General features: G+C 46.9%; 2 protein-coding genes across 9 annotated transcripts in view; both read right to left on the reverse strand.

The window, feature by feature from the left end:
* Positions 1–4515: 4515 nt before the first annotated feature.
* Positions 4516–8102, reverse strand: TMEM35B (transmembrane protein 35B). Of its 4 annotated transcripts, none has more exons than XM_026516722.4 (4): positions 7465–8083; positions 5899–6061; positions 5545–5604; positions 4516–4985 (listed from the first exon to the last, which is right to left on the reverse strand). In XM_026516722.4, exons 1-4 carry the CDS (start codon positions 7792–7794, stop codon positions 4882–4884), a joined length of 657 nt encoding a protein of 218 aa, XP_026372507.4. In that variant the 5' UTR covers positions 7795–8083; the 3' UTR covers positions 4516–4881. The 4 variants fall into 4 exon arrangements, with proteins under 4 accessions (XP_026372507.4, XP_026372506.4, XP_026372508.3 ...); XM_026516721.4 differs by having other exon boundaries at positions 4520–4985; positions 5899–6079; positions 7465–8048; XM_026516723.4 differs by lacking the exon at positions 5545–5604 and having other exon boundaries at positions 4526–4985; positions 5899–6079; positions 7465–7761.
* Positions 8103–9394: 1292 nt separating this feature from the next.
* Positions 9395–14362, reverse strand: part of ZMYM6 (zinc finger MYM-type containing 6) — a 40510-nt gene continuing 35542 nt past the window's right edge. For all 5 annotated transcript variants that reach the window (XM_026516719.4, XM_026516718.4, XM_026516717.4 and 2 more), the window contains 2 exons: positions 13014–13158; positions 9395–11350 (listed from right to left, as the gene is read on the reverse strand). In XM_026516719.4, the coding sequence (XP_026372504.1) occupies positions 9519–11350; positions 13014–13158 (1977 nt within the window). In that variant the 3' untranslated portion in view covers positions 9395–9518. The remainder of the gene's footprint in view (positions 11351–13013; positions 13159–14362) is intronic.

The following is a 14362-nucleotide window of genomic DNA, read 5'->3' on the forward strand; positions in this document are numbered from 1 at the left end:
CTCCGACCTTGGACTAGGGAGAGGAAGAGAGGTCACTGCGGACGTTAGCCACAGAAGCAGCCCTCCACGCCAGCTTCGCTCAACCCCAGCCTCCTGTTCCTCAGCCCTTGCTGGGAGGAGATCCTAGCAGCAAGAAGTCGACGTGGGAGAGGATGAGGACGGAGCGGAGGCGGCACCCCCGGGGGGTGAACCCCAGAGTCATCTGAAGTAGAATGGGCTTGCTGACAAGCTGCGGGGAAATGAGGAAGAGGCTAGAGTCCCAGATAGCTTGGAAATTTCCAACCTTGGTGACTGAGAGGGTGGAAGCGCCCCTCACAGATGGAGTATGGTTCAGATAATGTGGAGTTACAGGCATGTGCAGTAAGCTCCAGCAAGGCTGGGCCAACAGAGAGTTCTGGAGAAACCAGACTGGAATAGGGAGTCCTTCCCAGAAAAAGCCCAATCCTCCCTCCTCCGTGAACCGTGGATGAAGGAACAGGCTTATGATGCAGTGACCCTGAGGACAGGCCCCTGCATAGTGACCTTGGACTTGGGTAGTGCAGGTCCTCTCCTGGGGCCTGCCTGGAGCCCCTGGGGCAGGGCAGAAAACGTCTCACAACTCTCAGCCTTTCCAGCCTGTTTCCTTCCCCTGCACCTGGATCTGACCACAAAGTCCTGGGTCTGAATCAAAACTTTGGACAGCAGAGCGGAAAAGAACACAGGCCCAGGAATCAGGCAGATTCTAGATACACACATTTATTTGCCATGTGATCCTGGGCGAATTACTGCGCTTCACTGAGCCAGGCTTCTCTGCTGTAAAACGGAGATGAAAATACTTACCGCACAGTGTTGTTGGGAGGATTATGAGGAAACATAAGTAAAACTCTGAGCGCGGTGGCTGACACTGGGGAGACACTTCATAACCATTAGCTCCCTTCCCCTCCAGGCAGCAAGCCGATGAATGTGTATGCCACCCACACAGGCGCCCGGAGCAAACAAAACAACACAGAGACATCTGGGCGTGTTCCTCTTCTTTCCCCGAGGGGGTTAAGTGCACAAGCCAGTGTCCCGTTCCTATTTTTGGCATCGTCACCCTCCTAGGGTGTCCCAAAACTCAGTTCCTCCAATGCCAAAATTCTTACCTCTGCCCTTGAACCTCTGAGGCTGCAGTCCTTTCTGGGACCCCGAGTGTATTCTCTTCTCCCCCTCCCTGTCGGCCCCGTCTGCCGTGGCTCTGGCCCCCAGCTGGCCACCCCGAACCTCTGCCTGCCATCCCACCAGATCATTCCTCTCTTACCTCGTGCCGTTCTGGCTGCTGCAGCAATCTCTGGGGCTCTGGGGGCCTGGCTTTAAGGAGCTGAAACCGAGCAGAATCCACTCCCACCCTCACATCTCAGACCCTCCCATCAGCCGACTAATCCCAGGACACCACGTGAAGAATGGGCCCAACAGCTGGAGGGGCTGGGGCCCACCTGTGGCAGCTCTGAGCTGGGTTTGTGGGGTACAGCCAGGGCCCCAAGGGAAGGGAGTGTCTTTGAGGGCAAGGGGACACAGGGAGGAGGAGAGAAAGGCATAGGGAAAGCCTTGCGGCTGAATGTCACTGCGCTGACCTGAGCAAGGCCCAGGGTTTGGGGGCACATTTCCTGAGGCTTGGCTTCTCCCTGGGCTGAGGAAGCACTGCCGGAGCTCAGGATCCTGCTGCTGCCGTCAATCCCAACTGCTCGGCACCAGCTGGCCAGCCCACTCCTCCAGCTCTCTGCCTGCGCCACAGCTGCGGGGCGGGCCCTCCAGCCAAGCCTCGGGGCCCTGTAGCTAATCAGCTTATGGGCCAAACTGTGGTAAACGGGGGGCCCTCGATCTCATGCCAGCTGTGCGAGGTTTTACTCCAAGTCCTGGCCGGAGACAGGCTGGCGTCGCATCCTGGAAGGAGTGGAGAGGGTAAGAGGCCCAGATCCCAGGGCTCCACGTTCTACTTTCTCGAGCTTCAAAATTTTCACGCAGAGGGACAATTCTGGAAATCAAGGCACATTTAATCACATCCGACAGATCATCCCATTTACCCTGTTGAAGAGAGCCCGGGTGTCATCCCTGCCCACTTGTGACTTCGGCAGCTGGTGCGGTGGAAAGTGTGGGTTCTGGAGTCAATCAGGCCTTAATTCTAGTCTCAGATCTGACAGGTAGGCACTTCAGCCTTCTGAATGCATTTTCTCATCTGTAGCACAGACTGCTATTTAATAACAAATGCTATTTAATAATACCATTTACTGAGTACTTACTATGTGCCAGACAGGACTGTAAGCATTTTAGCTCACTAAGTCCTCCCAGCAACTCCGTGAAGTATTTACTCTTATTATCCATATTTTGCAAATAAGCTAGTAAGTAGCAGGAATCATCATCTACCTTCTTTGCTGACCGGGCGCGCAAACCTTAACTAGTTTAAGTCTTTCGTGGGAATTCCACTCTCCTTGCCAATGGTGGGTCCAGGAATAGAAATGGGACATAATTCCGGCCAGTGGGATGTGAGGGGAAACCTGGAGGTCTTCAAAGAGAGCTTTCCTCTCTCTTTTCACTTCTGGATGTTACGGGCAAATGTGCTGTCCAGAGCTGCTGCAACTATTTCGCAACGCCGAGGGCAGGAGCCAATACACTGAAAGCAACAGAGCGGAAAGTGGGGAGATCGTCAGTCTTTGATGTCATTGCAAAGCAGCCAAAGGACCCAACCTGGAAACTGAAGGTATGTTATCTCCGGACTCCGTGAAAGAAGAAGCTTCCTGATGGTTTTGACACTACGTAGTGAACGTACACTACAGTTTTTCTGTGTACTCCACACATACGACTGTGCTTATGTGCCACCGCAGATGTGCCAGCGTGTGTCTATACACGCATCCACACACTTACTCTAGATTGCATCACTGTGCTCCCAGACACAAGAAAAGACCTAAGGATGCCAGCTTGCCTGAGGTTCCCAGTTCGTCCGTGTCAGAGCAGAAATTACCATTCTGTAGTGCAGATGAAATGGACTGACGTGCTCAGACTTCTCTCACTCCTGCGGGCTCCCAAAAGCCATTGTCCCTACCCCCCCCCCCCGCCAGCAATCCAGAGGCGGGTGGCTAGAGTACTTGCATAAATCGACGAACCCTTTTCCTATCTTCCATTATGGGAGGCATATCACTTTCCAAAAGGCCCCCACTGAGGTGAAGATAGTTGGTGGTATGATAGGAGGGACTCTAACACAGTCACTGTCCCTCAATAATTCGCACACACACACGCCCGGGTTCTGACTGCCTAGGACCTCTGGGTTTCATCCCAGGCTTCCAGCACTGCTCTTCCACACAGCAGCCCTTGGAGGTGGCTGTCCTCTGCCTCCAGGTAGATACCCAGGAAGCACCCCTACCTCCCCACCCAAGGCTGGCAGTTTCAGAGCCTGTCAGAGGATGACCCCGTGCCCATTTCTGTTAGCTCTGCACGCCTAACGTGCACAAGGTAAAAGAAAAGGAATACCCCATGTGGCTTGGGAGAACTCAGGCAGAAGCAGGTACTTAGACTCTGCCCTATTCAATGTGTAAATTTTAAGTATTATAAAAATTTAAAAAATGCAAGTGCCTTTTGAAGCAGCACCCTCGCTTCTAGGGAGACAGTAAGTTCGCAAAGGTGATTTACTATGTTTGCCGTAGCAAAAAAAGGGGGGGGAATCTAGGGGTGCCTGGGTGCCTCAATCCGTTGAGGGTCCAACTCTTTTTTTTTTTTTTTTTAAGATTTTATGTATTTGTCAGAGAGAGAGAGCACACGCAGGGGGAACAGGAGGCAGAGGGAGAAGGGAGCCCGATGTAGGACTCGATCCCAGGACCCTGGACTCATGACCTGAGCTGAAGGCAGACACTTCATGGACTGAGCCACCCAGACGTCCCGCATCTGACTCTTGATTTCAGTTCAGGTGATCTCAGGGCCGTGATCTCAGGGTGGTGAGATCGAGTCCCATGTTGGGATGGAGCCTGCTTAAGATTCTCTTTCTCCCTCTCCCTCTGCCCCTCCCACCCTCTCTCCTCACTTCTAGAGAAAGACAGTAAGTATGCAAAGGGGATTTGCTGTGGAGTGTACAACAGCAAGACACCCGGTGCAATCTGAATGTTCCTCGGGGGGGCCTGAATAAACACACTACAGTACATCCTTACAAAGGAATACCGTACAGCCATTAACAGCAAGGAGGGAAAACAGACACAGAATGGTGCTACAGTATGTAGGTTTTAAAAAGCAGGTAATAGGGGCGCCTGGGTGGCTCAGTCGTTAAGCGTCTGCCTTCGGCTCAGGGTGTGATCCCGGAGTCCTGGGATCGAGTCCCACATCAGGCTCATCCGCTGGGAGCCTGCTTCTTCCTCTCCCACTCCTCCTGTTTGTGTTCCCTCTCTCGCTGGCTATCTCTCTCTCTGTCAAATAAATAAATAAAATCTTTAAAAAAAAATAAAAAGGTAATAATTTATATTGTCTCATTTTCATTAAAAAATATCTGTATAAAGGCATACAAAAAGTTGAGCAGTACCGTTATTAAAAGGAATTAATAGTTATTTTGGTACATTAAAATTTGGGGTGATTTAAATTGCTTTTCTGTTTATTTTCTATTTTCACATGACATAAGGAATATTAGTATGTTTAACACGTAGCCCTCAAAACAGAGCAGTAGCTGTCCAAGACAGAAAGCAGGGTCAGGAAGATAAGATGTCCGCTTCACCACTGGCCAACCCTGGAGGTACTGGTAACAAGGTGGTACACTGTGTGTTCCACCATGTTCCTGCCGTGACCGTGGCATGGCATGAAGAGGCAAGAGGCCCTCGACTCCCAGGATTCCTTGAGTGCACTTGGAAGAGTCTTCTCCCTGGTGGGTCTGACCACCTCCTCAGTTTGGCCTCAGAGCTGGCAGATATCCAGCAGCAGCAGGAGCCCCAGGCAGACGACAGCTGGGATGTAGGTGTTCGGTGACTCTTTCAGAGACGCCAAGGTGAAGATAGCCCCTGGAATGGAAAGAGGTCCCTGAGGCTCCCTGACCCACTCCAGCTCTAGCCCTCCCATTCAACACCTCCCCACCACACACACACACACACACACACACACACACACACACACAGCAGCCTAAAGAGAACAGAACCAAGAATCAGAGGCCCCTTGAACTAATGTAGCCACTCTCAGAGGGTGAGAAAGAAATAGGAACAATCCTGCAAATAGGACAGGGAGGTGGGTAAATGGACATTCTGGAACTTCTCATCCTTCTCCCTTAACCCTCCTGGAGAGGCGGCGGCCCAGGGGTTGGTGGTGGAGTTATGGGAAAGATCTGACGATGAGGGAAGCTCCAGAGATGGAAAGCCTGGGGGAGGGGTGGCAGCAATGGTGCCACAGGCCAGGGGATACCGAAGAACCCGAAGACGTCTGACCTTCGAAGCAGCAGCTGTCTTTGTACATCAGGAGTTCCTGTGGGCAGGGCTGCTAGGAGGGGCTCCTCTAGGACTGCCTGTCACAGGGAAATTCTCTGCCTTTCTGTTCAGGGGGCCCAGCTCCCTTGCTCTCTGTTCCCACCTGCCAGACGCATAACTCCACGGGCAGCTGCAACTCCATCTCCTCGTCTCAAGGGTAGGGCTGAGGAGAGAGGGGCAGGGGCTTTTAAGTTACAATACGTCTTTACCATGGGGACACCCTGCAGCCAGTTGAATCAGTGAGGTAGGAAGTATGTCTGACATAGAACCATGTTATAGTGTATGAAGTTTAAAAAGCACCTGTCCTAGTCTGAAGACCACGGAAACTACAGAAAAGCAGGGAGTGCTCCTGGTTCCAGAAAAAAAGGAAAGGAGGCATCAGGAAAGGGAACAGCCAAATCTTCTATTACCCTCTGCCAGAAGTCCCCATTTCCCCAGTGCAGTTGCACCCCCTTACCCATCATGAGCAGGGTCAAAAGCAAGTTACTGATCTCTTGCAGCATCCGTGGGCCCAGGACCAGCAGCAGCCCAGCCAGCAGTTCCAGGAAGCCCACAGCCTCTTGGTAGCTCATGGGATCTGGCTGGTAGCCGAACACCTTCAACGGGAACACCTCAGCAAACTGCACAAACAGGGCTTTCTAGGAGCAGCAGGGAACGCCTGTCAGCCCCACTCGAGGATCCACTGCCTGGGCACTCCACAGGGGCATTCTACGTCTGCACCCTCAACTCCCCCAACCAAGGAGCTGCCATTCTCGGGAGGTCAGGTCCAGGGCTGAGGTCAGTCTGGAGAGGAGAGGGCCTCCCTGAGGGACTGAGCTTTGGAATCAGGAAACAGGCTTTATGCTCCAAGGAGAAGGGCTGGATGGTGGTGCAGAGGAGGACTGATTTTCTCACCAGACTGTCACTGGATGACACCCCAGCCCCAAATTCCAAGACCAGGAAGCTAGGCATGCCACAGCTTCTCTTTCTTGCTGTCTGGCCTGGTTTTCTTGAGGATATTATGCTGGGAATATTGGGAGGCGGGGGAGAGGATGAAAGGGTAGAGTGCTGCTTATTCAACAGATTCCACTCTGAACATGGTATGCTGGGCCTGGATCCCACTGCAGTAGACACGAGGGTAGTTAAGGAGCTCAAAGAGGCTCGTTTTGCCCAGTCAGGCTCTCATCTGAGCCACATGACAACCACGCCGGCTACCTTTTCCTGCCCCCTTACTCCCCACCTCAGCTCTACCTTCCCTACTCTGCTGCAAGGAAGGAACTCTAAGCTGTCTGGCTCTGGGGATGTCCTTCCCCAAACAATCCACCACCCTAAACCAGGAAGGAAGGGCAGAACCCAGGCCTGGGAGACGGAGGCTGCAGGGGTCTCCAAGTCTGGCTTATTTGAGGGGCTGGAGGGACTGGGGGGCAAAACCACAAGAAAGCTTTTCCAAGAGTCTGGAACTAGCCAGGAGGCGGAAGGAGGACTTGCAGACTTTCCTCTCAGCCTCCACGGTAAGGGCTCTCTAGATTCCGAGCTAGGAGAACGTCTTGACTAGTCGTGTAACCTCTAGCAGATACACTGACCTTCAGGGCGAGTTCCTACTCCACCAAGCGGGGATTAATAACCCGTTCCTCGCGAACCTCCCAAGAACGCAAGCAAGCGAAGGAGGACAAGGGGACGGGGAAGGTGCTGGGTCCCCCATTCTATTCTGTCTTCTTCCCGCCCGGTCCCGACGCATTCCTCCTGTCGCCCTAGGTTTGCGCGAGGCCCCCGGGGCTCCGCTGGAAGGAGATCTGCCCCGTCCCTTCCCGTCTAGGCAAGAGCCCGAGGACTCCGAGGTGCGCCCTAGGAAGGTGCCCACGCCTCGGTCGGCGTGCTCTGCCCCCGCTCTAGCGCCGTCTCGCCGGAAGGCGGGCGGGCCGAGGACTGGCCGGGCGCCGGGGCAAGGGCGGGGGTAACGGCCGGGGCCGCAGTACCCGCCGCCGCGCCGCCGCCCCCTCCCGCCCGCCCGCCGCCCACCCGCCGCCCACGCCCCGTCGCTCACCATCTGCTCGGACGCGGGAGCCGAGATCTGCTCCGAAAGCTTGGCTGCCCCCGTGAGTGCGAAGAAGCCGCCCAGCAGGACGCGCAGAGCGGCGAGCCCCAGCGCCATGGCCGCGCAGGCCGGCCGGGAGCGGGGAGGGAAGGGGAAAGGAGGGGAAGGGGAAAGGGCAGGGCAGGGCAGGGCAGGGGAGGGGAGGCCCGGCCGAACCCCGCCTCCTGCCGCGCGCTGGGTTCCTCTCTCCCCAGGGCGGCCAGAAGACCCGCGCCAGAGCCTCCCGCTCCTCGCCTCCCGAGGCCGTTGCCACCCTCTTTTCTGGCGGGGCATCCCCATCTCACAGATGGGGACACTGAGGCCCACCGGCTCAGCTGACTAAATGGGCGCCTTAGAGTTCAGGGGAAGCCTCTTGTCTCCCAAGCAGTACAGAGTCCAACAGGAGTATCTGCACGTGCCTCGCCGAAGACCGGGGTTTCCTTCCTGCCTGAACCTCCCTGGCTTTGCCAGGAGCTGCAGCCTAACCTGATGGGCCTGTGTCTGCATCTGTAAAGGCGGATAAGCCTCTTCGTTCTGAAAACAGGCCTGGCACAATGCCTGGCGCATGTAAGAGCTCAAAAGTTACTTGTAAATTCGTAAGTTACGAAATTATTAGTAATAAATCAGTAACAAGTGGTTAAAATTTTTTCTTTGTGTAAAATATATTTTCCCTCGAATTTCTCTCAGCTGAAATTAAAATGTGAAGTGTTTGAAAATTCAGACACTTGCAGCTGTGGGAAGAGAGACTTCACTGAACAAAACCCTACAGGCCACTCCTGGCCCATCTGCTATCACCTGGAGATCTGTCTAGACCCAGATGGACAATCGGTGGGCCAAATTAAGTCAGCTGTCTGGTTTTTTTTTTTTTCACTCCCTCCCCCTCCCCAGCCAACAATGTTTGTTTACATTTTTTAACAATACAAAAAAACTTAAAGGCAGCTCTGACACATGAAAACTATATTATTTCAATGTTCATAGATAAAAAGTATTGAAACACAGCCACACTCGTTTGCGTACTGCCTACAGCTGTTTTTTGCTGCAACCGCGGAACTGAGTTGTTGCCACCATATGGCCTGCAAAACCTAAAATATTGACTATCGGAAAAAGTTTGGCAAGCCCTGGTGGAGAGGGCCACAGAGACCCCTACAAAGGGTCTCAAAACTCTCCTGCTGCTTCCATTTCTGGTTAGCCAAGCAGCTCAGATCTTGGGGGTTTTTTTTGTTTTTCTAAACAATTTTCACTTTATGAATTAGAGAAAGAGGGACAGAGCACAAGTGGGGGAGTGACAGGAAGAGGGAGAAGCAGGCTCCCCGCTGAGCAGGGAGCCTCGTGTGGGACTCGATCCCAGGACCCTGAGATCCAAGACCCAAGCCAAAGGCAGACTCCTAACCAACTGAGCCACCCGGGAGTTCCTCAGATCTTGGTTTTATACTTACACACAACCTGCCGGAGTAGGGGGCTGCCTGGTTGAAGACTGCAACGTCCCATGTGTTTCTAAGGGCCAAGCGGTTTCAACGTCCAGGTGTGCTGGTATGTTATAAAGGGGCCTTTTGTTACCCTCATTTTTGTCTCTAATCCAGATTATCCAATCAATCGATCAAATAGCTAAGTTCTGGGGCGCCTGGGTGGCACAGCGGTAAGCGTCTGCCTTCGGCTCAGGGCGTGATCCCGGCGTTGTGGGATCGAGCCCCCCATCAGGCTCCTCTGCTATGAGCCTGCTTCTCCCTCTCCCACTCCCTCTGCTTCTGTTCCCTCTCTCGCTGGCTGTCTCTATCTCTGTCAAATAAATAAATAAAATCTTTAAAAAAAAAATAGCTAAGTTCTCTACCTTAGACTATAGTAAAATTTTTATACAACTAGATATAAATGCATTATTATTAAATTCCTCAACAAAAAGAAAAATATTTAAAACACTTATTTAATCACTGAAAACACATATCCACATTAGGAAATTATATTTTAGGGAACTTATACAAAATTTAACACAAAATTATAGACTTTGATAATAAGCAATAGCCATGTTACTATTCTTTCTCCTTTACTAATTTTTCTATCCTTGGAATTAAAGATGTGACTGCAAGTCTTAGAGCAGAACCAGAAACCAAGAGATTTCTTTGTTTTGACTCCGTCAAAGCAGAAAATGTAGCATCACATAAATAAATAGTTGAAAAAGGCAACAAAAACTTCATTGCCTTTTCATGGAGTTCTGGGTAACTTGTCTTGGCATTTATCCAAAACTGAGTTACAGACATTGATTTAAATACTGATTGTAATTCCAAATCCGAAGATAGCTCTACTAGCTTTTCTTCTTCAAAGTCTGTGAGATTAGTATTTTGGTGATTCATAAAAGGATTAATTATCCACAAATTTCCTGAACGCAAGTCGTCTTCTGGTGGGTAACAGTCATGGAACATTTGAGAAAGTCCTTCCAGGTGCTCAGAAATAATGCCTGCAATGCCTCTCATATTTAAGTCTGATGAGTTTAAGAATTCGGAAAATGAAGGGAACATGTCATAATCATTCTCTTGTGTGCGCTTCAACCACATTTTTAACTTTTCCTTAAATATATCCATTTTATTATACAAACTGAAGAGAGTAGTCATAGTTCCTTGGAGACTTGAATTGAGTTCATTTATAAGTGAAAAAATATCTGATAAATAGGCCAGCTTTGCAACCCATTCCTCATCAAGAAAATACCTGGCCAAATCTGAATGCTTTTGGTTTAAAAAAATTTCAATTTCATGTCGTAATTCAAATAATCTTGTTAAAATTCTCCCTCTCGATAGCCAACGTACTTCAGCATGAAGTGGTAAATTCACATGCTCAGACCCCATTTCTTCACACAAAATTGTCAACATTCGTGAATTCAATGCATTGCTCTTTATAAAACTTAAAATTTGTGCTGACTGCAAAAGAATTTCATGTAAGCGTGGAGACAACTTTGCCGCTGCTAAATGTTCACGGTGAATAAAGCAGTGTGTAAATGCCACTGTGTTCGTGGCAATTTCTTGAATTTTTGCCCTTAAACCAGAACACCTGCCAGTCATGCTTGCAGCCCCATCTGTACAGAGACCAACACAATGTTTCCAATTCAGAGATTTACTGTCAATGTATTTTTTTATTAGTTCAAATATGTCAAAACCAGTTACTTGAGAAGGCATTTCAATGCAACATAGTAATTCTTCTTTTATATCACTGCAATCATAATCAATGAACCGTATATAGCACAAAAGAAGGGTGATATTTGAGATTTCCGATGATTCATCTACCTGGAGGGCAAACCACTTGGACTTTCTGACTTTCTGAATCAGCTGATCTTCAATGTCTGCGGACAGTTCATCAATCCTGTGTCCAATCGTATTATTAGAAAGAGGAATGGTTTTCATTTTGTCTCCAGCACTTGAACCCAAAACTTCTGAACACATCTCTACTAAATACGGTTTAATTAATTCTTCAGCAATGGAGAACGGCTTCTTGCTGGCAGCAATTTGAAAAGCAACTAAATAAGAAGCTTTCACAAGTGACTTTTCAACTAGTAAACACTTTTTTAAAGAACTATTTTGACATTCCATTTCAAGAGATTTTTGTTCAAAAAAATCTACCGGTTTGTTTTCTAATTCTGAATGTTTTGTCTTCAAATGATGAGAAAGATTTGCTGGCTTCATATTTTCGGTGGGTAAAATTTCTCCACAAATGACACACTGTGGCCTTGGTGAACTTTCTTTTGATCCTGGACAGATGATAAAACCAACTTTTAAATATTCCGCATCACAAGTCTGGAAAAAACCTATTCTTTTTTTCTTTGCAGGTGGAGACTCAAGTTCCGCGTCATGTTTCTCATTAGGCATAGGGAAATCTGAATGAAAGATTTGAATCACTGTTATTTTCAAGAAGAAATAAGCCATATTCTTTGTTTTCCCCCACACATTTAAAATGTATATTTTATTACTACTTATATTTGTCAAAAGCATACACTCATTAAAGTTGAAACCCAAACCATGATACTTCCATGGTGCCGTTAAAAACTGAATCTCTCCTTGCCCAAAACCTGGCCACTAACTAAAGCAAAACTGTAGGCTGCAGTACGTGAACTAGCAATGATAGGTATTCAACAGATTACTGGCATTAGGGCTGAAGTCCACCGGACACATCAAATTAAGAACAAATTACTTTACTTTTAAAATTTTCAGATAAAAGGGAAAGTAAACGTTTCAAAAAGTTAACATCTGGTGAATCGAGATGAAGGATGTATTAATGTTCATTGTGTCATATTTTCAATCTTTCTGAATTCTGAAATTTTTCCAAATTAAAGTTGAGGAAAAAACTAAAGGTTAATTATTAGAATACCCAGTGTCAACGAGGGTAAAGAGAAATGGATGTTCTCAAACACTAATGTAATTTTTCAATTCTGTAACACATATCAAAAGCCTGAAAAATCTATGATAGCTTTTGAATCTGAAATTCTACTACTTAGGATTGATCCTAAGGACATAATTAGACAAGTAAACAAAAATCCATTTACACAACTTAACACTGTTTATAATATAAAATAACTAAAAGCAATCTCAATGTCCAATCTTAGGGGGATGGATACTTTGTAATCTATGCATCCGTTAAGAATAGCAATGTATATTTAAATTTATATTGATACGGAATGTTTCTGATGAGCAATGTCAAATGAAAAAGCAGTTCACAACAGTGTATTTTAAACAATCCAATATTCAATCTAGAAATTCTAAAAACCTGTATGAGCACACACATACGCACACATACAGATGTCCACAGATCCTTCACTACCTTCCACATATAAATTCACGTACACAAAGAGTATATCATTTTAACAGGAATGTGAAACAAACAAATTTACTTTGGAAGGAAAACGGGATTCTCTTTGACTCCTACCAAAAGAAAGGCACCCTCCATAAAAACTCATGATTACTTGTTGACAGACTATGCTTTTAAATACAGTATATTCTGGGTAGTAATATTTTCATTAAAAACAAAAATCAAAAACTGTTTCGGGCAGAGTAGGCTACACAAGTAACTAAAAATAGAAAGGTAGTGGCAGTTAACATGGATCAGGGCAACAGTTTACAACCTTTCCAAGTATGAATTAAAATAATTTTCCTGACCACCAACACTTCAGACACAGTTATACGTTTAGTAAATGACAAATCAATTCACGGCGTTTTTAAAAAAGAACTAAGGTTAAATCACTAATGCTTTTAAATAAATTTGTACCTTAGTAGTTATAATAGTTTGTACATCTGAAAAACAGCAGTGCACACACAGAGATGTCTGTCCACTCTACACGTAACGCTATGTGGGCAGATGGATTCAATTTAGTAGTTACTAGTGTTAATGACAATAATTATAAAAGGAATAAATTAGATGTTCAAACAAGAATGAATGTTTTCACATTTAAGAAACTGTAAATGATTTTCTTTGCCTTTCCTAAAAAAACAAAAACAAACAAAACAGAGTAACTTTGTACGTATGGAGAGCGCAAGGACACATACCTGTCTGACACTCCTTGTGTTGCGTATGTGGTTTGCAAGAGGTGGCCTTGGTCTGTGTGACAGGCTTGCACAATATTGCTTTGTTTTTTAAAAGCCTGGGAGACTGGGAAGATAGAAGTTTCATGGCATCTGTCTGTGTGCTTCCCTAGTTAAAAACAAATTAGAAACCAAAAAGAGATGTTTTTTTAGTACCTTATCACTGACCATAATTGTATCAATTGAAACATGGCACACAGCAAAAGAAATGTAATTCTGAAAGAGCAGCTGCAATAAAGAAGTTACTTTAAAAAATATACATTAGGGGCACCTGGGTGGCACAGCGGTTAGGTGTCTGCCTTCGGCTCAGGGCGTGATCCTGGCGTTATGGGATCGAGCCCCACATCAGGCTCCTCTGCTATGAGCCTGCTTCTTCCTCTCCCACTCCCCCTGCTTGTGTTCCCTCTCCCGCTGGCTGTCTCTATCTCTGTCAAATAAATAAATAAAAATCTTTTAAAAAAATAAATTAAAATAAAAAATATACATTAATTTCTAATTCTTCTAATCAGTATCCATTCCATTTATTAATTAAAAAAAACCCACTCTGCCTATAGTAAGGACAATCAAAACAGTGAAAACAATCTTTGCTGATTAGGACAATTGGCTATTCAGAAAAATTAGATCCAATCTCAAACCATATGTAAAAATATATTTCATATTGATCAAAGACCTCAACATTAAAAAAAAATAAAATTTTAAAATCAATGGAAAGGGGCACATGGCTGGCTCAGTCAGCAGAGCATGCAACTCTTGATCTTGGGGTTGTGAGTTCAAGCCCCACATTGGGAGGAGAGATTACTTAAAAATTTTTAAAAATCTTAAAAATCAAATCAAATCATATCAAATCAAATCACTGGAGAACTTTCAAATGACCAGAACAAAGAGAAGGTATTCTCTTTTTAAAGATTTTTTGTTTTAAGTAATCTCTACACCCAACATGGGGCTCGAACATAAAACCCAAGATCAAGAGTTGTATGCTCTACTGACCAACCAGCCAGGCACCCCAAGGAGAAGGTATTCTTTTTTTTTTTTTTTAAGATTTTATTTATTTATTTGACAGAGAGAGACAGCCAGCGAGAGAGGGAACACAAGCAGGGGGAGTGGGAGAGGGAGAAGCAGGGGCTCCATCCCAGGACTGAGCCACCCAGGCGCCCCAAGGAGAAGGTATTCTTTTTTTTTTTTTTTTTTAATAATGATTTTTTATTATATTATGTTAGTCACCATACAGTACATCCCCGGTTTCCGATGTAAGGCTCGATGATTCATTAGTTGTGTATAACACCCAGTGCACCATGCAATACGTGCCCTCCTTA

The sequence above is a fragment of the Ursus arctos genome, unplaced genomic scaffold, assembly GCF_023065955.2.
Source record: "Ursus arctos isolate Adak ecotype North America unplaced genomic scaffold, UrsArc2.0 scaffold_32, whole genome shotgun sequence".
In the NCBI taxonomy this organism is placed as follows: domain Eukaryota; kingdom Metazoa; phylum Chordata; class Mammalia; order Carnivora; family Ursidae; genus Ursus; species Ursus arctos.

Coding starts and splice junctions, on each gene's coding strand:
- TMEM35B (XM_026516721.4), bottom strand. CDS start 7,794: ATGGGGATGCCCCGCCAGAAAAGAGGGTGGCAACGGCCTCGGGAGGCG. Junction 6,080..7,464: donor CTCCCGCGTCCGAGCAGATG/GTGAGCGACGGG, acceptor TGCTGCTCCTAG/AAAGCCCTGTTTGTGCAGTT. Junction 4,986..5,544: donor TGGAGTTATGCGTCTGGCAG/GTGGGAACAGAG, acceptor TTTCCATTCCAG/GGGCTATCTTCACCTTGGCG.